This window comes from Alligator mississippiensis, chromosome 14 (assembly GCF_030867095.1).
Source record: "Alligator mississippiensis isolate rAllMis1 chromosome 14, rAllMis1, whole genome shotgun sequence".
NCBI lineage: Eukaryota > Metazoa > Chordata > Crocodylia > Alligatoridae > Alligator > Alligator mississippiensis.
The window spans coordinates 10,133,477-10,159,918 of record NC_081837.1 but is presented as its reverse complement, the minus strand read 5'-3'; the positions used below and the strand labels follow the sequence as shown (position 1 = coordinate 10,159,918).

At 43.2% G+C, this 26,442-nt stretch overlaps 1 protein-coding gene across 1 annotated transcript; it reads left to right on the top strand.

Moving 5' to 3' along the window:
* The first annotated feature begins 759 nt into the window (after positions 1 to 759).
* Positions 760 to 25,708, top strand: VKORC1L1 (vitamin K epoxide reductase complex subunit 1 like 1). Its single transcript, XM_006260195.4, has 3 exons — positions 760 to 983; positions 19,914 to 20,023; positions 20,724 to 25,708. Exons 1-3 carry the CDS (start codon positions 790 to 792, stop codon positions 20,948 to 20,950), a joined length of 531 nt encoding a protein of 176 aa, XP_006260257.1. The 5' UTR covers positions 760 to 789; the 3' UTR covers positions 20,951 to 25,708.
* Positions 25,709 to 26,442: the final 734 nt, after the last annotated feature.

Genomic DNA, 26,442 nt, shown 5'->3' with positions numbered 1-26,442 from the left:
CCTCTCACAGACCCAGAGGAACACACTTCCACCTTTCGCTTCGTCTGTGCCAAAACAAAGTTTATTGACTTTTAGGACTTTTAACCATCTTGAACTGAGCCTGAGGAAGGGCACGTGAGCCTGAAACCTGGCAGACAAATCCTTTTTGTCGTTGTTGCAATTTCTCGGTCTAATAAACGGTATCCTCTCCGAACCAAGAGTTTTACATTCCTTATCCCGAATGTGTTTCATTTCAATGAAGGGTTCTTGTGCCTGAAATCTCGCTAGAAAGAATTTTTCCAATGAGATCGGATTCACCCAAAGACCCTGCCCCTGCCACACCTCCTCCAGCTCTTCCCTTGGCTGCAGCCAGAGCAGAGAAGGTGCTCAGGGGCACCAGTCCCAGGCCGGCTTGGAGGGGTGCAGGAGTTGCACTGCCCCACGATGCTGGGGGGGGGTGCAAAGAGAAGGAGGAGCTGCTCCACTTGTCTGCCAGGGCACTTGTGCGCTCAGGCACCTGTCCCAGGCAGGCTTGGAGGGGCTGCATTTCCCCGCGATGCTGCGGGGCTGCAAAGGGAGCTGCAGAGGCACCTGCTCCACTTGTTCTCCCGGCGTCCCCCCAGCCCCTAGGGGGCGCTGCGGCGGCAGCCCCGCCCCCTGGACGTGGCGCCGGCCCGCACCCTGCGTCGCGGAACGCCACGTCGAGCCGGGGGGCGGGGCCTGTCGGCGCGGCCAATGAGCGGCGGGTGCGCATGCGCCGCGGCAGCGGGCCGGGTTGGCGCGGGGGGCGCGGCGGAGGGAGGGGGCAAGATGGCGGCGCCCGTCCTGCTGCGAGTGTCGGTGCCGCGCTGGGAGCGGGTGGCCCGCTCGGCGGTGTGCGCGGCCGGCATCCTGCTCTCGCTCTACGCCTGGCACCTGGAGCGCGAGAAGGGCCGCGACGCCCGCTACCAGGCGCTGTGCGACCTCGGCGAGCGCGTCCGCTGCTCCGCCGCCATCGCCTCCAGGTGAGCCGGGGGCCGGGGGGCGCCGCACCCGCCCCGCCCGCGTCAGGGGTCAACCCTGGTGCGACCCAACGTAGCCAAAGGGCTCAAAACGCTCGCTAATCTGAGAGGCGACAGCCCCCGCATCGCTTTCGGCTGACTTTTCGGCTGGTGGGCAGCGCTTCCTTAATGCTGCCCGGCCTCCTAACGTAAGAAGTGCCTCCGCTGGCACGACCCGTCCTCGCCCGCCGCTGGCGACTTGCAGCGGGCGATCAGTAAACACGAGGAGCGGAGTCGGGGCTCTTTGCGTATTTACGCGGTGGTTTGGCGGGTGTTTTTAGCGAGCGCGATCGTTTCGAGCTTCCCCCTACGATCGTTTCGTGTTTAAGACGTGCGCGTAGGTCGGGAGGGGCCTCGGGAGATGGTCGGGGCCAGCGCCCTGCGTGGAGCGGGAAAGGTAACGGGGGGCCAGGTGACCCCAGCGCGGTGACCGTCCAGTCTCCTCATGAAGATGTCCAGGGTCAGCGATTGCACCACCTCTGCCGGGAGCTTTTTGCACAGTCTGGACACCCTCACTGTGAAGGAGTTTTTCTAGTGTTGAACCTGAATCAATCGTGTAGGAGACTGTGGCCATTACTCCTGGGTTTCCCCTCGGGCACCCTGGTGAACAGTTGCTCACCGAGCCCTTGATGTCCTCCCCTGCTGCAGCGGTAAGCTGCTACCAGGTCCCTGCTCGGCCTTCTTTTCTTCAGGCTGAAGAGTCGCAGGTCCCTCGGCCTTTCCGTGTGTGACTTGCTGTGTAGGACTGTGATCTGGACTCTCTCAAGCTTGACCACGTCCTTGTTAAATGATGGTGTGCTTGCCTCGTCGGGAGAAGCTAGGGTCTACAGACGCCTCCAAATGTGAAGATCTTGGCTGCACAATTGATGGCGATTGGGGTTGCTTTCGGCCTCTCCCTTTAGCTTGCTCCTGTAGCCTTTTGGCTTGGGGCAAGCAAGACTGTGAACCCTGAGTCCTCCAGGCTCAGGGCATGCACGTAGGAGGCCTGCCATGGATTTGGGGGTGTCTGAAGCTCCATGCTGATGAGTCTGGGAGGGAGGACACTTGCCAGAGGTAGGACTGCTTCAGTTGAGCTCTACTTAGTTGATAGAATTTGGAAACGATTTGGTCTGACGCACAAAATTTCAACTTCCGCCCCCCTCCCAAAACAGTGCCTTGAGACGAAAGAGATTTGCATGCTGCCGCCTCTTCTAAATCTCTGTCCTCTTACTGTCCATTATTGCAGCAACTGCTTTGGAGCAGTCTCGTGCTGTAGGGTGCATTGCGGGAAACTGGTCAAGTCCAACTTGTGTGTTGTTAGCCTGACCGCCGTCGGCTGACAGCTACGTTCCTGAACCTATGTGACGCAGAGTTCTGCCTTCCTTGTTTTTATACTGCTGGTATTCTGACTTCACTGCTTGTTATTCAGCACTTACACAGAAACCATCCACTACAGTAAGGCATATAGGTTTCTTTTTAACAGAGCATCCTAAAGCAGGCTAGTGTTTTAGCCTGAAGAAACAAGGATTGGCTTAGCATGGTTTGTTAGGTATCCATCTTAACACTTTTTGAAAAGAAGAATGGAACTGGTGGGGTTTGGTTCTTCACGTGTATAAAGCGAGCTGTCCAGATGGCATTCTTATTGAAAAGTTATTTCTTGTTGCTTTTTGGGCACAATCTGATTTGTTACTTTGGGCAAATAATGTTGAATGTAATTTAGAGCGTGCAGAAAGTGCTCAGATAGGGATTTTAAGCATTAAAATGTTCAAACCTCTTATTGTTGTATAAGGCAATAATTATAGGAAAACAGTCTGGTAATACGTCAGGGATGCATGGCACATGTTAACTTCTTTCTTCAAATGCAGTCTAACTGCTTAACATTGAGCTCACTCTCATTAAAGCTAAAATTAGTTCTGTTGTGACTGAAACTAGCGTTGTATCATATTTCATTGATGTGTGCATGTACAGATATGTGAAAGGCAGTTCCTATTGGGGCTGGGTGGGGACCCCATCTTTTGCTTTTCTGTTGATTATCAGATATTGTTTAGCTTATGGTGAGACTTGAGAATCTTTTTTTTTCTCCCTTTCAGATGCAACTTGAAATCAGATGTCTGAATCTAGAGGGGGAAGACTTAGATACGATGATCAAAGCATGCAGTTAAAACTACATCAAGGCTACCTGTGTTATGTCACTGAAGTATAATTAATATAATTAACAAAGCTGTAGGACAATAATCAGACATTTGATCTTGGGTATTTTGCTTGTGTAAGTGGGGCTTTCAGCATAACTAGTTTCTCCAAACGAGATCAGACTGGCATGGACCATGTCTCTTTTTTTTTATTTGCCCTTTGTAGCATGCAGCACAGTCCTAATCCAAGGGCAGAGATTATCACCTGGGGTGCCTTGGTCCTTTAAAATGTGCCACACAGTGTTAACACTGTTAGGTGTGCAAACATAATTCAATAAGATAAACTTGGGGATATCAGATAGGAATCTGTAGTGACCTGTTGTCTTTCTGAGTTCTTTGCAACATGACTTTTTCTGTAATCAAAAAAAAACTTGTAAAAACTAAAAGCCAACATTTTCTGTAGGATGTCTCAAGTCTAACAAGGGGTGCCTTAAATCTATTGAGGGGTGCCTTGAGTTTAAAAGGTTGAGAAACACTGTCCTGGGGCCTTTAGAACATGCATTAACTATTTCCTTGTTGTGTTAGCAGTACTCGCATCTACCCTGCTTTTATCTCTAACATGTTATAGGGTATTCTTGGTGATTCAGTTATTGTGCCTTGAGTGCAAGGTTTGGATCTGATATTATGGGGATTCTTTGAGTTAAGGATTGCCTGCAGATGCAGGGACTGAACTTGATAGCCCAGGAGGTCCCTCCCAATCCTGTATTCCCATGTCAGTTGATTTTTTTTTTTCTTTCTCTTTCTTTTTTTGTTTAAAGGAAGGTTAGCAAGAGCACTAGCACCTAATGTGTTCCTGCATCTGAAGAATTAAGGAAATAGCTAACACTTTCAGTTAACGGTGACATCAGTTGTTTTAATAACTTAATTATTCATGAGCGTAAATAGCCAGTGAACTTTTTATTTATGAAGAAATCTGTTGAAGAGTTTAGGAACTGCTGTTACTAATCAAACTAGAAAAGGTTTATCCCAGAAGAGTTGTAGATGTTCCATAAATAAGCTTGCAAACAATATCACTTTGTGTCCCTCTGATATTTAGGAGAGAAACCTTGCATCCTCTTGCACAGTGCGGTGCACTGCTTTTAGAACTTTGGCAGTGACTTTCGGGTGGTATCGGGTTAATTTTAAGTATATTTTGGAATGGAGCAGGTTCCTGAGTGGCTATGAAGTGCAAGCAGCCACTTCCCCTGGCATGTCGGATGTGTAGGTAGTAGCCCTGAGACAGACTTCTGGGGGTTAGTGTGAATGGCCATGAGGGCTGATTTTGTTGTAGATCTTGAGCAATATTTGCACCTTTCATCAAGCTACGTATATGAGGATGGTTTGGAAACAGTCAATATTGATCTAGCTTGGCACCTTCAATTGACTTATCAGAGAAGTCCTAGAATACAGGTAAGTCCAGTAGCTTTTAAGAATTGACATTAATTTAGGGGTGTAGCTCTCCAGATAAGCTGTATTAGGAATTTTCTATTCAAAAGTTATTTAATAAGTCAAGTTATGGGTTTTCCCATCCCCTTAGCCTTTGTAACCCACTCTGAAGCTACTGTTCTGAAAAACTGTGGCCTGAAAAAGGAAGATACTTCAACTTAACTTGGCAGTTTTGCTAAATAAGCTGCCAGATAATTCTACTTGCATTAAGGACAAGTTCATGGAGCTCTGACTAGATTTGTTGAGCATGGCTATGTAACTTGTAACTCTTCTTTCTGTCCTGGTAGCTCTTCTCTAGTTTTTGTTAGTACTGTTAATGTGACCTAAGGCTTGTCTGAATATCAAAATTATACTACTTGACTGTGTACCATATCTATTCTGATATAGATTATCCCTGCGCAGCACAGGAATAAGGTGTACTTGTATAACTGCATTCACAAGAGAACTGTTTATTAGTACAAATATTTTGATTTAAAAAAAAAACAAATGCCCTGCAAATTCCCATGCACCTTGCACTTAAAAATCAAGTTCATAAAAACCTGTTATCTACACAAATGGGACATGGATCCAAGCTGCTTTGACCTCACACTTAACCTGATGTTTATATTGCAGGTTTCCATTCAGTTCTGTTATGGGGCAGTTGCTGTAAACTTGATGTCTGTCAAGTTTTGCTTGATTCCAGGTTAAGAACATTTTATAGCAGTTTTCTTTGACTTTAATGGTAAGTTCACTGACACACTAGCCCTTTACTTATTGCTGTAGTTGCAAGAGAATAACCAAATACTTCTAACCCTGACTGCTGCATCTGTTGTTGATTGATGTAAGGTAAGAAACAAATAATGGCAGTTCTAGCTTGAAAGCTGAAAAGCTTGTCTAGCTACTTTTGGTCTACTACATGCAGATCAGGCTTGTTTAGCATTTTAAAGTTTTGCAGTGGCTTTTGACTGGTACTTGCTTGTCAGTAGTGAAACTTTAATATGTATTATTTTTCAGTTGATTTCCTGCGACTTCAGTGAGATGGAGTGCAAGTTTAGTATTTTTGTTGAGCATCTTTGATTCAGTGAAGCAAAAATGAAGTTTCATTGTTAGATCTTTCTTGAAGGACAGTAGTGTAGGGAGGTCGGATGTTATTTAGCAGTACCTAGAATATTTAAACTGCTGAGGTAGCTGTGGCATGGAAACGGGTCTGGTTGTAAATGTTTTGGAGGGGTTTAATTTGGTTGCTGTAGTTTCTTTCAAGCTGCAGACCTATAGACTTGTTTTTCTGAGGAGTCAGAGAGCAAGAATACAAAGATAATTTTGCAGTTAGTCTGTAGCATTTTCTGTGGCTTGCTTTCTGAAGAAAGTTGTTTTGAAAATCACTGGTAATAATAGCTGTTTTCAGATTTTTTCCAACATTGGCCACAGGAAATTAAAAAGTTAAAAAAGAGTTGGACAGGGAGGTTGAATTACAATGGTAGCCACAACACAAGTTGTTCAGCATTGTTGCCAATGGGCTGCTGGAGGTTAGGGACCATATCGTTAAATTGGAACATGTATTTTTGCTACCTAGTGGAGGCTCAACAAGCTTGCGGTGCCCTTCAGAAATATATGCACTTCTCCATGTATGGCAGTGTTTTACTTCCAGTGATCTAAGCAGTAACATGGACAGTTAGTCTTAAAATATTTTTTCTGTCCTTTAATACTCTTGAGATTTACTTTGTATGATATAGCAGAAATTTTAACCAAGTAATTTCAAGCTTGTGTTACCTCACTTTTTTCACCCTGGCTGTAAGCTCTGCTTTCTTAAGTTAGAGTGAATATATTGGTGGCAAGTTTCAGTTTGAATAATCAATGCTTTCTGATGTAAAATTGCCATTACCTTGTGATTCTGCTGACTTTAAACTTGACATTCTTTTGTTTGTACCCTTACTACTATGTAATTTGGAAACAGTTTATAGAATAAAACTAATATTGGTTGTTAAGCCTTTTAGTAGTATTTAATATTAAGCATGAAGGTATATCTACTGTATTCTTGAGCATTTTTGGCACAGTCCCAGGGTGGAGTTTTCAGTGTTTCCCCATGTTGGCTTTTAATAAGAGCTTCAATTAGAAGTGGTAGTGACCCAAGTGACCATATAGATATGAATTAGGTTGTGTCCAAAACCTCTAAAGAATGCTTAGCAATGATAAGAACTTAAAAGGCTTTCTAGATTCTTTGATCTTTACATCAGTTTTTGGTAAAAGGCATCGCATGAGTAAAGGTTAGCTTTACTCACCTTATTAGAACTTGCATTCTGAATTGAACCTGTGTGCATAGTGCAAGCTACCCACTTGAATGCCAGCTCTCGGTTTTAAATTTCTTTTATTGTGCTTGGCAAGCTTGGAATTCCTTCTAGTTTCAGCTGACAGCGGCAGGTCTTAAATCAGTGTGAAACCTGGGAGCTGTTTACTTGATAATTTTAATGTGGAAGATGCTCTGGGAAGTCCTGTTTGTTGTCTGTGTGGTGGTAGTTTGGGTTCCTCGCTAACTGGTAGCGGAGCAGTCACTTTTTAAAGTGCACGTTCTTTGTTGTTTTGGAACACTAATATAATTGACAAGTGTGCAAAGAGCTGATGACTAACAATTTCTCACTGCATTGTCATCTTTTGGATCAAATCACATCTGTGCCTTCTATCAACAAGTATTAAACATATAAGTATTGCTTTAGAATAATTAAAAATTACCCTAAGTGCACAAGTGCATCTCTTTGAGAGTTTCAACAACCTTGCTTGAATTATTTGCAGCAATGGCAGCTGGGTTTTAAAGAGCTGAGTCTTGGGAAGATCCTCTTCATTTTTGTAAGAGACTTAGCTAAAGAAAGCTGGCACAAATGGTCTAGACTAGTGTATGTAGTTTACTACTATAACTAAGATTTTAAACACTGCAACCAATTCTTTTCACACTGTATATGAACTTCTTTAAAAAAACAACCAACCAAACAAAAAAGATTGACAAGCCAAATAAGGGGGGAAAAGTGATATTGTTGAAGTTCTCATTGATTTGAACAGTAGCATCTTTCGTAAAGGCAGTTTCTTTTAAACGGGCCTCTCGGACTGATGCGAACCGCCTTTACTCTAAATCAGTGGTGTCAAACATACAGCCCATGGAGCCATACGATCCAACCTGTGGGCTCTCTCAGGGACCTGATGGGCAGGATCCCCTGGCAGGCCAGTCTGAGGGGGGGAAAGGAGTCCAGGAGAGCTGGTTGTATTTTAAAGAAACCTTACTGAGGGTTCAGGAACAAACCATCCCGATGTGCAGGAAGAATAGCAACTTTGGCAAACAACCAGCTTGGTTTAGCAGAGCACTCTTCAATGAGCTTAAACACAAAAAGGAAGCTTGCAAGAAATGGAAGCTTGGACAGACAGCTTGGGAGGGAGTATAAGAATATTGCTCGGGCATGCGGGGATGAAGTTAGGAAAGCCAAAGCACAGTTGGAGTTGCAGCTAGCATGGGACGTGAAGGGTAACAGGAAGGGTTTCTGTAACTATGTCAGCAAAAAGGAAAGTCAGGGAAAGTGTCAATCCCTTACTGAATGGGGGAGGCAACCTTGTGACAGGATGTAGAAAAGGCTGAAGTGCTCAATGCCTTTTTTTGCCTCAATCTTCACAGGCAAGGGCAGCTCCCAGACTACTGCACCAGGAACCACAGTTTGGGGAGGAGGTGAGCAGCCAATAGTGGCAGAAGAACAGGTTAGGGACTAGTTAGAAAAGCGGAACATATACAAGTCCATGGAGCTGAATGGGATGCACCTGAAGGTGCTGAGGGAGTTGGCTGATGAGATTTCAGAGCCACTGGCAATCATCTTTGAAAACTCACGGCAGTCAGGAGAGGTCCCAGATGATTGGAAAAGGGCAAACATAGTGCCCATCTTTAAGAAAGGGAAGAAGGAGGATCCAGGGAACTACAGACCAGTCAGCCTCACCTCAGTCCCTGGAAAAATCATGTAGCAGATCCTCAAAGAATCCATTTCTAAGCACTTGGAGGAAAAGAAGGTGATTAGGAACAGTCAGCATGGATTCACTAGGGTCAAGTCATGCCTGACCAACCTGATTGCCTTCTATGATGAGATGATTGGCTCTGGATGAGGGTAAAATAGTAGACATGATATACCTTGACTTTAGCAGGGCTTTTGATACCGTCTTCCACAGCATTCTTGCAGCAAGCTGAGGAAATATGGGTTGGATGAATGGATTATAAGGTCAATAGAAAGCTGGCAGGATTGTCAGGCTCAACAAGTAGTAATCAATGTCTAGCTGGCAGCCAGCATCATGTGGAGTGCCCCAGGGGTCGGTTCTAGAGCTGGTTTTGTTCAATATCTTCATTAACGATCTGGAAGATGGGGTGGAGTGCACCCTTAGCAAGCTCGCGGATGACGCCAAGCCGGGGGGGAGGGGGGATATAGTAGATATGCTGGGGGGTAGGACTAGGATTCAGAGTGACCTAGATAAATTGGAGGATTGGGCCAAAAGGCATCTCATGAGGTTCAACAAGGACAAGTGCAAAGTCCTGCACTTCGGACAGAACAATCCCACGCACCGATACAGGCTGGGGGTTGACTGGCTGGGCAGCAGCTCTGCAGAAAAGGACCTTGGAGTCACAGTGGACAGTAAGCTGGATGTGAGTCAGCAATGTGCCCTTGTTGCCAGGAAGGCTAACAACATACTGGGCTGCATTAGTTGGAGCGTTGCTAGCAGACTGAGGGAAGTTATTTTTCCCCTCTGTTCTGCACAGGTAAGGCCACTTCTGGAGTATTGTGTTCAGTTTTGCGCCCCTCTCCTCCCACTACAGAAAGGATGTGGACAAGTTGGAGAGAGTCCAGTGGAGAGCAACGAAAATGGCTTGGGGGCTGGGGTACATGACTTATGAGGAGATGCTGAGGGACCTGGGCATATTTAGTTTGGAGAAGAGAAGACTGAGGGGGGATTTAATAGCAACCTTCAAGTACCTGAAGGGGGATTCAGAAGAGGATGGAGCTGGCCTGTTCTCAGTGGTGGGAGATGACAGAACAAGAAGCAATGGTTTCAAGTTGCAGCAAGGGAAGTTTAGGTTGGATATTAGGAAAAAACTTGCTTGCTAGGAGGGTGGTAAAGCACTGAAACAGGTTACCCAGAGAGGTGGTGGAATCTCCATCCTTGGAGGTTTTTAAGGCCCCGCTTGGCAAAGCCTTGGTTGGGATGATCTATTTGGGGCTCGTCCTGCTTTGAGCAGGGGTTGGACTAGATGACCTCCTGAGGTCCCTCCCAACCCTAACTTTTGTTTTTAATGATTCTGTGACCCCATGCTTTGGTCCCAGGCTGCAGGCAATACAAGGGGTTGATCCAGGGAGCCACATACAGCCTGTGCCCTGGACCACGTGCTGTGTGCAGCACTGGGTCCAGCCTGCATGCCATGGCCAGCACACACCCTGTGGCTGGCTCCAGGGGCCACATGCGCAGGCAAGCATCAGAGCTGGCATGGGCTGCGTGTAGGGATGGACCAGCTGTGTGTGCTGCATGCAGCACAGAACCAGCACAGGGTGCACACTGCATGCAGTATCCTGCCAGACTGGTCTTGCACACAGGCTTTGGGGCTGGTCCAGTGGGGCACTGCCTGCAGCATATTTCCGATGCTGCTCATGCGGGCCCCAGGGCTCATTCTGTATGTGGCTCCTGGGGCCGGCAGAGAGAGTATGTGGGCTGGACCCAGCGCTGCACAAGGGATCTGGGCACAGGCTGTATGATATGCCCCAGACTGACGCCTTTGCTGCCTGCAACTCTGCATCCAGCCTGCACACTGCAGGCAGCATGCGTCCCATGCCAGCTCCAGTGGCTAGCGCCTGCTGTGTGCAGGCTGGACCCAGTGCTGCAGGCACTTTACAGGGGGTTGATCAGACTGGCCTAGTGACACTCATCTAGCCCACAGGGCTGAATGAGTTTGACACCCTTTCTCTAAATGAGGGAGACTGGGATGGGGCATAAGGAGACTTGCAAAGAATGTGTTTCTGTGTGGCACTGAATCATGCAGAGCGATTTCATCAGCATTACTTTCACAACTAAGCACTTGACTAGTCTGGGAGCGGGCAGTCAGAAGTCAGTAAAGGAAAGGAATTGATAATGTCATGTGCATTTTTTTTCTGTAGCTTTGTTGGGGTTTTTTTGTTTGTTTGCTTTTTTGAGTGTACCACATAAGCCGCTCCTTTAACAATTGCACTTAATTGAATTTCCTTTTTGGCACAAATTGTTAGCTCCCTGATCAGACTAATTTAATTTAATGTTGATGCTAGTGTATAAAACATTTTCCCTGTTTTATACTCGGAGAACATTGAGAGAGCAGCGAAGCCAACATACCAGCACTGTTCAGCAAAGCAAGACTGGAATTACAGCTTAAGGATTCCTTGACCTCGTATGCGGAGAGACCCAATAATGTGTGACACTAATTGCATTGGAAGTGATGGTTATTAGAACAGCTAAAATAGATAGAGTAGTTTCTGTAGCCTGTGGAAGACCAACTGTTGAACCTCTTGGAGGTCAGGATGAAATATTTGCAACCATAAATTCTGAAGATGTGTTTCTTTACTGGATATTACATGAAAACTAGAAAGATAACTGCAGCAATTGCACTTTAATATGAACCTACTTGGACTTTCCAAAGAAGCCAAATTGCATAGGGAAAAATCAAAAGCATCATAACCCAGATTATTTAAAAACTTGCATTGTAAGGCCATGTTTAGTGAAATTAAATATGCATTTAAGGATCTTGAAGCCTACCGTGTTCCAGTATGATTCAGATCTCTGATAGATTGTGTCATGGATAGAGCACTCTGAGAACATGGTGGGCTGGATTCAGTCTGGGTAACAATCCAAAAAAAAGCATGGCAGTATCCCCAAAGCAGGGGAGGGGACCGCAGAGATGAATCTGGCCTTCTTGGGACAGTGCGGGCAGAATTTAAATTTTTTGAATAACTGTTCAGGAACCTAGTAGTGACAGCTTTATCAGTGCTTGTGGAATGGAAACCTCCCCTGATACTTCTGCTTATGATAAATGGGTAAACTGAATCAACATTAATATCCACGTTTCAATGCCACTTTGATCCTGGACTTCTTTATGGTCCAAGTGTCTGGGGTCTGGAACAGACTTCCCCCAGAGGTGGTGCAAGCACCTACTCTGGATTCATTCAAATGGCATTTGGATGCTTATCTTGCAGGGGTCATTTGACCCCAAAAGGCTTCCTGCGTATGGCAGGGGGGTTGGACTTGATCTTACAAGGTCCCTTCCAGCCCCTAATGTCTATAAATCTATGCATTAAAGGAAAAATCAAGCAACATGAATTTAATTCATTGCTTACTAATCTGTTAATCTGGGAATTGTAAGTTTGGATCAGACCTGTACTCTTTGTTGTCCTGTATGTTACCTTGGGCAATGACATGGGCCCACAGCTGAAAAGAAAGATTATAAGACTGATATTCATGTCCTAGAAAGCCCTAAAAAGATGGATTAAATCCTGGCTTATGAAGCAAATTTAGCTGCAAATAGTACCTTTAACTGAAAAACTAGAATGAAGTCCTTTTCTGTCTCCCACTGCATTTAATAAGACTTTACGTAGTCTGTTCCACTTACGGTCAACTGCATATCAATGTTTCGTACATCATCTGACAGTCAGGCACTACTCTGGGAACAGCAGCAAAGTTGAAATTGAGTCAGAAGTATACACAGTGGGGAAGCAAAGGAGGAGGTGATCCTGAGCGTTGCTTTTGCAAAAACTCAAAGGATTTTTAATAGCATAGCAGCAAAGGAGCAGGAATTTTTGCTTTGTGCTCTTAAAAAAAGCAATTTGCTGAAAGTTTAGAGGGCTAGTTTTGTTTTTGTTTTGTTTTTTAAATGTAGTGTCCTCTTTAAAAAGTAGAATCTAATAAGTAGAGGTGCACCAATACGTTAGTCTGATATCAGATTGGCATGGATCTATAAAAAAATAAAATTGTCTGTTTTGGAAATTGGCCTGTGCATGTGTGGGCTGGGGCCAGGGCTGTGCCAAGCTCTTCCCAGTGGGGAAGGTGGTGGCGGCACTGTGAGAAGGGTTGAGGGGGGCTACGGCAAATTTTGGGGTGGCTGCAGCCTCCTTCCCCCATAGTTCCCTCCCAGCCCCACCCTGCTGGAAAGAGCCTGCCCTGTGCAGATCTGGGGGCACATGCCCCCCCAAGCCCTCCCAGACGAGTGGTGGGAGCAGCGGCAGGAGCTTCTGGACAAGTGGGTGAGTGCCGGTTGAGTTGCTGGACCAGCGGTTCCCACATAAACGGCACACAGTGGTGGGAACCCCTCCCCCCCCCGCCCCATGAGCCACAACTCAATCCCATTGCCCCAGCCCCACTTCTCCCTCACTACAGAGGCCTCGATCTGCTCCTCCCCGTGCCCCTTCTTTCCTCCCTCCCCTTCCACCCCACAAGACTTACCAGCAGGACTCAGCTCTTCAAGCTGCTGACTGGTATCTGAAATCAGATCAGTATCAGCCTATATGCCTCCTTAAAAATCAGCTATTGGTAACAGCCCCAAAAATTTGTATTGGTGCACCCCTGCTCATAAGAGCATAAAATGTAAACCTGTGCATAGATTTTTAACAGCAGTCAGGGTGGCAGTTTAGCTAAGCTTGTTAAAATGGTTAGCTTTGTATTGTAGTAGTCAGGTTAATGTATTGACAAGTTCTTGTATCCCGATTGGCATTAAATTTAGATCGTGCTGGTGACTCCTACATTATAAGGCATTTCATACTCTTCCCCTGTTCAGGTCCAGTGAACACAACAGCCTTGTTCATGGTTCCTAAATGTTCTTCCTAAATTTTTGATATTCAGACAAAAAACTTGCAGGGAGGGGACTTCTGATAGCTAAGTAAGGGATGTTTAGGGCTTTTGGTCTCATGCAATCATACAGCATATAAGATTTCTGACACCAAGTGGTGCATTTTCCCTTGGGGTGAATGTGGTTTAATACAGAGACTCCCCTGGCCTCTTTTCCACATTTACAAAAGGCTTGCTGAGGTAGAGGGTAGGCAACAGCCTAACCACTGCATGTAACAATCAAGAAAACAAATTCTGTTTCTTCTAGATGACTAGCCATGAAATAATTATTTTTGTCAAAATTATCCTCACTAGTTTCCAGGGTGCTGTATTCTTCTTTAAACTAGTGGGATGGTTTATGCCTTGAAAGCTCACTTTTCACTTTGTTTGCAGATGGGGATATATGGCTATATATTGTATCAATATTGTAAGGGTTGACTCAATCATAAGGCCAAAAAGGGTAGGTGAATCATTTCAGTAGTAACTGGTAACTTTGCAGGTCTGACTAAAAAACCTTAGATTCCTGTTCAGCTTTTAAAAAATAACTTGCCTTATCAACCCTTTTTAAATGCGTTCCAAGTCAAATACTAGTCAGTCACTTTTAAAAAGCTTATTACAAATGAGAACAGATGGTCTTGGATTGCAGCAAGGGAAGTTTAGGTTAGATAATAGGAAGAATTTTCCCATTGAGCGGGTAGTAAAACATGGGAACAGGTTACCCAGAGAGGTGGTGGAAGGTCTTGGAGGTTTTAAAGACCTGGCTAGACAAAGCCTTGGCTGAGATGATCTAGTTGGGGACAGATCCTGCTTTGAGCAGGGGGTTGGACTAGATCACCTGTTCTCACCCTTTTGCACCTTACTTCCCACCAGCTATTTTGTCAAAAAACCCTGGTCCCACCACAATAAAAACAAAACCCCACAGAATTGCACTGTTCGAGATATCTGTGGGTTCATCTATTTGAAGTACAAACAACTTATTTTTTTTCAATCGGGCAATGAGTTGAAGTCCCACCTACATGACCTTTGAGTCCCACCAGTGGGACACGTCCCACTGGTTGGGAAACACTGGATTTAGATGACCTCCTGCGATCCCTTCCAACCCTCACTTTCTATGATTCTATTTTCTATGATTACAGATTTCTAAGGTAAACTGAAAGGAACGTTATGCAGCAGGCTACACTGCTGCACTTTGCTATTTCATACGCATAAGCCTTAGATTAAATTTGTGTATCTTTCCCTTGCTGTGGGAGCAGTGGCAAGGGGAAATGGAAGAAGTGAATCTCTATTTAGTCAGCTGTCTAGATTTAAAAGGTTGGAATTTTAAGCATTTGGTAATTAACTATCAAGAGGAGGAAGAATGCTAGAATAGCATCATGAAGAAATGCTAGACATGGATGATAAAAGAATGGGGCTTGGAGGCAGCTTCTCATGCCTTTTACTTTACTGCATTAGTTATAAACCAGTTTTTCAACTTTGGACATGCATGGGACAATTCTGTGACTTCCAAGGTAGAGAAACTAGGAGCAAAGTTTGTTTTTAACTTCATTTGCATTTTGGATACTTGCGGTATGTGCGACTTGCTGAATGGTTTGGCAGGTTATTAGAGTCCTAGTCTAAAGGAGTGTGGCTTTATAACCACAGTTCTGGAAAATTCAGCTGAGGGTTGATGACAGGATAGGGTCTTGCGTACTCTGTGTCAGTAGCTTTTGGTATTTTAAAGTAGCTTTGGGATCTATAAGAGCAAACAGCTTATGAAGTTATCTGCAGTAGATTGACACTACTCCTATGTTCTTCTGGAGGCTACCTCTTTTTCGTGTAGGTTTTTTTGTTTTGCATTCATAACTCATCAGCAATCCCTGGCAGTTGAGGATGATCGTTTTATCTGTAGGTCCGAAGATGGCTGACAAGGCCAATCCAGGATCAACAGGTTCTGTTGCAACTTGGGCGTGTTTCTGTGTGGGGTGGGTGGCTCTGATTCTTTGTTCAGTCCATGACATGCTGTTTCTGCCGCTCCTGTTTTTCCATCTCCTGTTGTCATCATGAGGCTTCGAAGTACTGAGATCCTTGTAGCAGACTCTTCCTCCATTTGGGGTGGTCCCGGGCGATAGTCTCTTATGAGTTAATGTCAGTGTTGCATTTTTTCAAGTTGGCCTTGAGGATGTCCTTGTAATGCTTTTTCTGCCCTCCTCTTGAGCATATATGCATTGATTTACAATTACAACTTGCTTCTGGAGTCTAACATCCAGATGACATGGCCAGCCCAGCAAGTTGTTGTTGAAAGATCATTGTCTTGTTGCTCGTGGTTTTTGCTTGTGAAAGGATGCTAATGTTGGCACATCTGTCTTCCCACTGGATTCCAAGGATCTTCTGCAGGTAGCATTGATGGTATTTCAGCAACTTGAAGTGTCTCCTGTACAGTGTCCACATCTCAGCTCGGTACAGCAAGTTAGGGATCATGACTGCTTGATTAAACCATGAGCTTTGTTTTCAATCTGATGTTGCAATCTTTGAACACCCATTTCCTCAGGCATCCAAAGGCTGTGCTTGTGTGTTTGAGGTGATGTTGGATTTCTTTGTCAATGTTGGCCTTCTGCAAGAGATGGCTTCTGAGGCATGGAAGATACTCGGTGTTCTCCAGAGTCTCACCATAAATCTGAATTACCAGAGCTGGGGATTGCTTGTTGATGGGGGACCTTAGTCTTGTGAATGTTAAGCATCAGTCCCATTTTCTTGTATGCCTCAGTAAAGATGTTGATGATTGCTTCAAGGTCTGCTTCTGAGTGAGCACACACTACAGCATAATCAGCATACCTGAGCTTGATGATTGAGGTCAGTGTTTTCTTGGTTTTGGCTCAGAATCCACTGAGATGAAACAGCTTACCATCCATTTGGTAGTTTTGCTCCCCTCCGACTGGAAGCTTGTTGGTGGTCAGATGTAGCAGTAAGGAATATCAAGAAGAGCATTGGAACAACGATGCAACCTTGATTAGCTCCTGTCTTCACCTCAAAGGGATCTGCAACAGATCCATTTCAGAGAAGAGCTGCTCATACTGTCAGGGAGCAAGCAAAGAGTGGTGACACAATTTGGTGGGCATCTGTACTCAGAAAGATCCTCTACAGCGCTTCTTGGTTGACCAGAGTCACAGGACTTTGAGGTAAAAGAAGGCCATATAGAGAGGTTAATGTTGTTTTTGGCACTTTTTCTGCTGCTGTTGAGCAGTGAAGGTCATGTCGGTTGTGCCTCTTGATGCCCTAAATCCATACTGAGGTTCCGGGAAGACCCCTTCAGCAAATGGAAGGAGATGGTTCAGGAGGGTTCTTGTAATGATCTTTCCTGTTGCAGACAGCAGGGCGATCCCTCTGACTTCCAGAGTCAGACTTGTTTTCTTTCTTGAAGATCGTCACAATCATGGTGTCTTCGAGGCCAGCTGGGATTTCCTCATTCCAGAACCTGAGGATGAGGGCGTGGAGCTATGACGTAAGTCCGCCTCCCACCTGCTTGAAGATTTCGGCAGGGATTTCATCTGCTCCAGATGTCTTGTCATTTTTTATCTGCTTGATGGCTCTCCTAATCTTGTCAAGGGTTGGAGGGATTCTGAGATCATCTCTGACTGGGTGTTGCAGGATGGAATTGCGAACACTGTCATCAACACCAGTTTTGATTTGGGAAGGCCTTCAAAATGCTCCTTTTAGCAGGTGTGGATGGTTCTCCTTTCCTTGATCCAGGTCTCCTTCATCCTTAGGTCTTAAGGGGGTTGGTTCCTGAGTAGTTGGACTATAAGTGGCTTTGGTGGTACTAAAGAAACTGCTCATCTTGTGGATGCCATCAAGACATTGAATCTCCTTTGCTTTGTCTTCCCACCATCTGTTCTTCATATTGTGGGCCCTCCTTTGGACCTCTGCCATGGCTTTTTGGAGGTTCAGTTTCTTTTGCTTGGAGTTGGTGTTGTTCTGCCAAGCACAAAAGGCCATGTGCCGTTGGTTGATCAACTCTTGGATCTCTTGGTCATTTTCATCAAACCAGTCTTGTTGTTTCCTGGTAGAGAATTAGACAGCAGGCGCTAGTGATGGTGGACTTGACAGCATCCCAAGTGCTGCCGCCATTCTCTTGTTGTTGTCGATTGGAATTTGCCAGTTTTTCGTTGCGGTGCTGGTGGAAGAGGTCTCGCTTCATTGGGTCCTTAAGTCCTTCAGCAGTGACGTTCTGTCAGCATTGCGTGTGGTGCAGCCGTCATTTGTGAGCCAGTCCAAGATAACAGCTCAGATAAGTGGGTGAGTTGGTGATCTTCATAATTATGTCGGTGATATTCATAACTATATAGTATCTGGTGGCCTATCCATAATGCATTGGGTAATGATATGGCTCCTCTCCTTTTTTCACCCCATGGAAGAAAGATGTATAGCTGAACCTAGTGTTTTAATTTTTCTGTTTGTTTTCTTAAATAAACCAGTACATATTGCTTTGTATTAGTTAGTGTAGGCAAGGCCAAAGAAATGGGCGTTGAACACAAGGTAGAGAGTGATAAGGTTTGAGGTGGTTCCTCATTCTTTGGGGTGTCCACTTCACAATCCTGGACCAGCCGACATGAAATGTCAGTCTCAGTTAATTGCTGATGATGGAGTATTGTGCTATCAACATAAACGGGGTTGGAGGGGGTGAGGCAGGAGAGAAGAATTCCATCTCTACTCCAGAAAGCACTTTCATACATATTTGGACAGTATTTGACCAACTTCTCGTGGGATAGTGCCACAGTTCACAAGATGACCTACCCATTCCCACAGAGAAACTGCCCATACATAAAAATACACATCCCAAATCTAAATGGAATCCTAAACATTTTGGCACAAAAGCGTGTTTGTGTTTCAGACCTTATAACACTGAAAGAAACTTATTTTTCTTTGGCTACTGGCATCTCCGATTGATTGATTATAGCTGAGGACGTGGAATAAGGAAGAAGGTTAGAATAGTCTGAAACTTCGCAGCTTTTCGGGCCACAGCAACAAGATATTTAACAGTTGCAAGCTGAAAATGCTTCTACCACACTGGCCTTTTTACAGTTATTGCAGCTATGTACAGATTGCTAAAGGGGGTGAGTATGTTGGCAGTGTTTTCAGATCGGTTGTGACAGCCTTATTCAGTTAACGCTTTAGACTAGACCTTTTTAATTTAATATTTATTTGAAATGTGATTGGGAAGTCTTTGTTCCAGCAAGATCCTTCTGAACTTTAGTGGCACTTTATAAGAGAAGATGGATTGGTAGCACTTCCAAAATGGCAATTCACATTCTTGATAAATGGGGAAAGCTAACATGGGTTTACCGTTTTTTGGTTTTTGTTTTTTTTCAGGTTATTTGCTTTCTAGGAATTGGTGTGTAATCTCCAGTGTGGTGGGGGAGGAAGAAGAGAGAAAGTGCATAATAGTTGAATTAATGAACACACTTTCTTGAAGGGGGCTGGTTTATTTTAACTCTTACAAAACATCCTCAAGAGATTGAACAAATGTTGATCAAGGGGCCTTAGCAGCCTGCAAAGTGTTTTGGAGATAAAGGGCAAAATGGAACCATTGGCATTGAGATGCTAAGATAGTGCAAGGAGGCTGGGCTCTAATCACACAAGTATACTACACAAGTGGTATGAAATTTCAACTAAAGTATATCAGCAGAGTGCTCCCTCCCTTCCTCAGCCAATGAACTCCCCTACTTAAACAGTCTTGGTGGCTAAAATGCATCTCCCACAGAAGCTTTTGCTGGGCCAGCGCTGTATGTTGGGACTGTTCCTACTTCACACCTTTGACTGACATAGTCTGTAATGTACACATAGCATGCAGCTTAAGAAGATTTTGGTTTGATGCTCGAATGAAATACTGATACCTTATTTTTAATAGTAATCTTGCAAATGGTGTTCTGCCATTAGAGCTGCTTTTGAAATTGGTCAGTTCACTATTCGTCTCGTCGGGAGGCCCTCTTCTGTTTGCTGCTTTGCGCTGACCATCAGCTGTTCTTAAAAACATTCTGTTTGAGAGGTGGAACAATTTGTTCTTAGCTAAAATACACACTTGCCGATTTAAAAAAAATCACACGGCTAAATGTTGTAGCCTGCCCAGTTTTTGAGATAATAAATTAGTCGCATTCCATGCTGTAGTTGAGTGAACCTTTTGCTAGTTATCTTCCGTGAAAGAAATGTTTTATCTTTGGCAAACTAGTAACTTCTAGGGGGGGACTTCATACCCAGTTACTGGGCTATTATGCATTTCTTCTGGGAATCCTTGCTCTGATGTACTGAACCAGAATGTCCAGCAGGAATGCATAGGGCGTCTTTTTATCTAGCAAGTGCAGACTGAGCGACCTAAACTGTGTACTGGGAAAGCTCTGGTCCTACCAGATCTACCTTTTGTGCTGACGAACTGAAATTTGAGGTGTGAAAAAGCAAGTGCTCAAATATGAGATTATTGGTTTTTGTTATCTTGCAGATGGGGTCGAGGATTTGGTCTTTTGGGTTCCATCTTTGGAAAGGACAGTGCAATAAATCAGCCAAACAGTGTCTATGGACTTTTATTTTATATACTACAATTGTTACTTGGTAAGTATTTACTTTGGTTACACCCTAAAGTGCATGAGATGGTGCCACTCTGTGTTAGCAAAATATGGCATTGTTTTTGGCAGCAGTAAACCTGAAAGAAAGCTAAGCTTGCGCTGGTTCAGATTCGTTTAATGCCAGTGTAGTGATTCAGCTACATGCATAGCCAAAGAGTTGCCTTTCTCACTTTTAGCACTCTGGCTATTCCATTGACTGTGTAAGCATTGGGAACAGTGGCTGCATTTGGGCTTTCACTTATTCTCTTCTAAGATTGGGTTACTCTCTACAAAGCAGAGAATCAAAACTGGATTTGTGAGAGTTGCGTAGAATACTATAGCTAACAGGCAAACAAGTAGGTGGGATTTAATTGTGTGACTAGTGAAATAGGCCAGTTGAGCTAACTGAACCCTATAATCTGCTATAAAACCATTGAGACTGTTCATAGACTTTACTTGGCTCAACCTTTCAGGTATACTCACGATGGTGGAAATCCTATATGCACGCCTTATCAAAAGAGGACTGTTCATACACAGCTTTGTCAGCCAGCTTGGACTTGTGTGGCATTTTAAAAAGAGCTGTATTGTTAATACAAGCTTTCCAAATGGAATGGAGTTAAGTTAGGATCCTTCTCCAGTTTGTCTGTTTTTGATTATGCAATGAGGGCATTACAATAGCAATAGTAACTTTTTCTCTCTTGTTTCAGGTATGACAGCAAGTGCAGTAGCAGCTCTAATCCTCATGACATCCTCCATAGTGTCTGTAGTAGGGTCTTTATACTTGGCATACATTCTGTACTTCGTTCTGAAGGAATTTTGCATTGTCTGCGTCATCACATATTTGCTGAACTTCATTCTCTTTATCATCAACTACAAACGACTAGTTTACTTGAATGAGGCCTGGAAACGGCAACTCCAACCTAAACAGGAATAACACTTGTTTGAACTTTTGACTGACAGTCTGAAGACCTGACTTCCATTAAGTTTATTTTGCAGTAATTTTTTATTCATATCAGACACTTCCCCCTCCCCACCACAGAATCATAACTGAGTTTTTTAATTACTGTAAATTGGAAGGGGCCCTAGATAATTTCTGTGCTAATCTTCAATTTAAAGATGGTTGCAAAACACGAAAGCTCAAATACAATCAAAGACAAGCTTTAACTTTACTTTGAGGAAGTTTCTTAGCCACAAAATGTAGATTTTCCACCCCCTCCACTTGTAAAGTGGGTTACACTTGGTAGAAGAATATCCTTTGTGTATAAATTCAGTTTCAGATATAACAAGATGTGATCATGACACTTAAATATTCTAGAATAGAGGTACTGTATTTAATGTTGCCATGTTTACAGTATGTGCATTATTACATTTTTAGCTGATGGACTTGACACAGACATTTGACTAGAACAATTGTACTGTAAATAAAACTAGAAATATTGGAACCATCCCTGCAAAACTGTCATTGTACAGTCAGGTTTGTTAGCATAGCAACTTGGAGAATATTCAACTTTATAGTTGATTGGAATAATGGAAGGATTAAGCCAATGTAGAAAACATCTTATGAGAAATGGTAGTAGTAGTGAGTGCAGCAACAGAAGTGGACATTCAGTTTTTTGGTCCCTTTTTTGGTTCCCATTAGTGAAAATGGAGTTGTGATGGCTATTATGCATGCTCTATAATAACCTGCCGTTGGATATTAATGCAAGGGGGTGGGAGGGGTGAGATGCTGAAATTGGAGGGATCTCTTAAAATAGTTGAATTTTTATTCTGATCTGCATTTTAGTTTTAAACAAGTGTTAAAGCCAAACAGTGTTACCAATATTAATCTGGCATTATGCCGAGAGCTGCATAATGAAATTGCAATTTGTAGTGGACTGGTGACCTACTGGATTAGCCAAGTAATACTCTGAACAAGCAGACACTTGGTTGATCTTGTCCAGGATCTTTGGTTTGTGCTATATTTAGAAATGAACTTTAGGACTGACACGTATTGCCCTTCTAAAGGGCCTTATCTGTAAAGTGGGGTAAGTAGGTAAATGTGCTCTTGAGACTGAAATGGCTCTTTTAAAAACAAAACAAAACACAAACATTTTAATTTTTTAAACTGCAAATCTGAACCGACGGAAACAAAATCGCAAAAGATGTTTCTACACTCGCTATCCTAGAATGAAATGATAAAAGTGCCTTCTGTCTTAAAATATTAAACCAAATAGTTTGTGTGTTAAACTTGGCAGGCAGAAGTGTCCTTGCTTTTTAAGAAAAAAAAAAAAGAACGAAAACCTCCCACAAACCTTATGGTATGTGAAAGAATATTTAACGGTCTATTTTAGCCCTTAGACTGAGAAGTGGTAGCAATATTATTGGTTCCTGTTCGCTTAAGTTGATGTGTTACAATGTTGGGGGAAGTAATCTGATTTTTTTTTTTTTAACTGCAAGTTAAGTTAAAAATGCTGAAATTTCTAACTTTATCTCCAAAACCTGGAGATTGGGGATCTAGTCAAATTAATGTTGTGCTTTTGCTGCCCTGATGTCAAACAGCTTCTATATCTGAACAATTTAAACGCCTGATTCCTTCCTTAAGAGATTTGGGTCAATCCAAGTTTACTTTATGGGACACTTTTGTATGTAGAACTGCAAACATGGATTATAAACACTAAGAAGCTGAAAAAGGCGATAAATTTGGTGTGAAACTTCTGGTTTTAATAGTGACAGTAGAAATCTGGGATAAATTCACGCAGAACTTAAAACTACTACTGAGTTAACTTTCTATGCAGGATGTAGGTGGAAATTCCTTGTGTACAGAGCTCTGTGCTATGAGTAACGTCTCTTGCTGATAACACTAAAAAGCAAAAACCTTGTCCCTTTTGTCTAACAATTCTGAATGACTGTTTATTAAATGTGTTTAGTATCGACCAGAGTACAGTTAAAGCTTGTCTTGATGTTAAGTTCTCTCTCAAATGCCTTGAACTTTGATGTGAGGGGATGTGATCAATGTTAAATTGGGTCCCTCGAGGCTTTACCCTCTCTGTGCTCAAGCCTGGGGGTAGCACCACTGTCTAATGTATTGTATAGATTTATTTTGATACATTCCTATGATCTACTATAGTAAGGCATCTTTTCATCCAGGGAAGAGGTGAACATGTGCTGCCTGAAATGGTTAGTCACAGTGCTAATATCTCAGAAAAAGCAGCAGTGGAGACAAGTATAATCAATGATTATTTGGTCTGATTGCAGGCTTAATTAAAAAACAAATGACTGAAAGTATAGGTGTTGACTAACTTCACTGTGTCTTGTGCTTGTCTGTGTGGGCATAGTCTGTTACTTCAAAGTTTGTTTAGCAAAATAGTCTAGGGCCAGATTTTCAAAAGTCACACCTGTAGCTTGTGTGTGCACACGTAGGGAACCAAATGCAAATCCGGTTTGGTCTCCGGAAACTTGCAGCTAGAAATCTTGTGCCTGCTTTTGCAAATCTGACCCTAAATTGTAAACCCTCTCTCTTGTCTTGTGTCTCTCTGTGTTACTTTATATTTCAGACCAGAATGGGAGTGACTTTTGCAAGAAATGACCCCTCTTCTTGTTTCCCTTTTGCTCTAGAGAATATGCATTTTGTGTGAACAAAGGGCAAAATAATTAGGTTAGTGGTAGAAATTTGGACCCTTTTGCTTCCAATACTTGACCTCTCTCCTCACTGCTGTCAGTGTAGAAATGGCAGTTTTCTACTGGTAAAACAGCTCAGGTTAATTAGCAATGTGCCAGAAATCTTACTACTTCATGTAGGCCCACCCCAAGCAGAAGGAGCATGTCATGCCAAATGTACTAAGGGGTGCTAATTTGACCTTTCTTAAAGGAAATGTAGCTTCTGGTGAGCTATCCTGAAAACCTTGGGGTATAATAAAGGCTGTGCGCCAGTAAAGAGCATCCCGTCCTGGAGGGAGTGGGAAGGGGCCTGGATCTGAACTGTGGCTTCAGCACTTGTGAAGCTTTAAATTAAAAGCTTTGTTTCCAAAGCACGCAGAAAAAGGTCCAAAATTTGGACTTCTGCCACTTCAAGTTTTGAGGTGAGGAGTGGTTTTAATAAGGGAGAGAGTCAAATCCAAGACTTGTTCAGGAAATGAACATTCCTAAGAACTTCTTACTGTAAGATATTTGCTACTCTGAGGCCAATGAAACATTCCCCACCTTGGATATGGGAGGTGAGAAACTTCCATGTGCTGTCGTACTCGTCTTCTGCTGTAAAGTTTCTGATAAGGTCTTGATTGGTCAAAAAAAAGGCTGGTTAGGTGCTTCAGGCAGCACTTGTGGCTTTTAATTTGTATGGACTAAACAAGTACAAATCTGATAAAACTTCAGTTCAGCCAATGTTGTTTAAATATGACCTAGACAAAGCTGGTCCAGAAAAGGTGAAGTATTCTGTTACCGTAAACCTGTGTTAAGCATGGCCTAAATATTAGGTGTTCGTTCTGTATAGTATGTTTCATCATATTTATTACTAGTGCTTTCAACTCCAGAGTAAACATCCATTTTAAAGTGGAGTCCTTGGGCAGATGTTCCTTTTATCAGTATAGGGTGAGAATTCTACATCCGAGGTTTAGGAAACAATTTTGCTAACAGGTAAAAACCAATGTAAATATGTAAGAATGTTTATTTGTTGCACATAACTTTTTGGTATAAAAAAATAAATGTAGAAATTACCTGTGGACGTCTTGCTGCGATCATTCTTACGCTGCAGTAGTGCAGTTCAAAGAGCTTGAATGAACCCAATCAGAGGCCTTTTTGGACTCAGTCTGAGCCTTAGAAACTGTTTTTAAAGCCTGTTCTGTAATCTTGTTTCTAGAAATGTACTAAGTTGCGATTTTTTTTTTTCTTTTCAAAAGAAAAATGTATGTTAGCAGTAGATGGGTTGAAGCACTGAGTCCCCAGAGATACTAATTCATACAGTTTCTGCAGCTTCATTGTGTATTGCTGAATGTTGTGTGCACCTGGGTGTATAAAGGTGGAGCAGCATTGACCTGAGGCTTTACTGTTTACAATTCTTCAAGCAACATGCAAAAATGTTCCTAGCCATGTTACTTTGGTCACTTCCTGCTTTTCTTAGGCTTTTAGACCTGCTTTTACTCCACTCTGACAACATCACAGTATTCTTAACATGCTGAATGTTTTCTTTTTTGGTTAAAATTGCACTGAGCTGCTAAGAACTTAAGCAGGAACTAAGACTCTCCTTGAAAATGCGTGCTTACCATACAAATGGATATTAAACTTTTGCATCCGTCTTGTTGGACTGAACAAAAGTGTAGCTTTCTCGACTGAAATTGCAAGTCCTGTGCATATTTGTAGGGATTGGAGTCCTAGTGTGTAATGCGTTAACCATGTCAAATTTGTATCTGTTATCTTGATGTGGCAGCTGTTGGTATGTCATTCTGTCAGTGTTGAAATGGGGAAGGAAACGTTCAAATTAAAGTTTAGAAAGCGTGAAGATTAAATGACTTTCAAACTCTGGTAATGGGATTAAATATGGTATTTGCTGATGTACCAGATAACACTTGAGTGTTTGCTTTTTAACATGGGTAAACGTTTTATATTCTGGGGTTTTAGTTAACTAGGAAATCTGTAACCTTAATACAATGTAAAGAAGAATTATCAAGTTTTCTTTTTCTTCTTTTCCTGTTGGAAACTAAAGGACAATTGTTCTCAAGTCTGTAGTAAGTGTACATTTCCTTTATTATGTCCCCTGGCATAGGAGACTTCCCCTTGGCTTCTAATGTCACGACCTAGTGGAAACAGCTCTTGCCACCACATGTGATTATGGTGGCCCCTTTCTTTTACAGGGAGAAAACTTGCTTTTTCTCAGGGAATGAGCAGAAGAAAAGGTTGCAGACAAAAGGATTGTAGTTAGTACCGTGTTTCGTTCTGGTCTGATGGCAGTGTGTATTGCAGTTCGTGGCCATCTGTGTCCCTATACATCACCTACCATCTGACACCCAGCTTATGAACATGGGGCTGGCAAAAGTGGTGCTGTGTAGTCTGTTTGGGTGTTTGCCATTATCCACTGTACTAGCTTTGATGTATGTAGACTATCAAATAACTTAATCCCAGACTTGCCCTCATCTCTGGCTTCCTCAGGAACTGGCTTGGTACCTGTCCAGTAAGGCTCCTTATGATTCTAAATCATGATGCTAGAAGGTAATCTGTGCATGCAATTTCAACCACTGTAGAGGGAGCTATGGCCTTTGCATTTCAGGTTGGTGTTAACAGAGCGCTGAGGTCGCTAATAAATTAATGCTGGGAAGACTAAATTGAGCTCCATGCTCTGCTCCTAAGCATATTTGCAAACAGAACTCTAGTTTACAGACAGCATGCCTGGCGCAAAAGATAACCCACTTCTGTGGATTATGCCACCATGTTACATCCTCTTAAGAGTATAACTAC

What these genes read in the sequence shown, in the direction of transcription:
- VKORC1L1 (XM_006260195.4), top strand. Translation starts at nt 790, where the DNA reads ATGGCGGCGCCCGTCCTGCTGCGAGTGTCGGTGCCGCGCTGGGAGCGG. An exon ending in TCCGCCGCCATCGCCTCCAG is followed by an intron (nt 984 to 19,913) that starts GTGAGCCGGGGG and finishes GTTATCTTGCAG; the next exon opens with ATGGGGTCGAGGATTTGGTC. An exon ending in TATACTACAATTGTTACTTG is followed by an intron (nt 20,024 to 20,723) that starts GTAAGTATTTAC and finishes CTCTTGTTTCAG; the next exon opens with GTATGACAGCAAGTGCAGTA.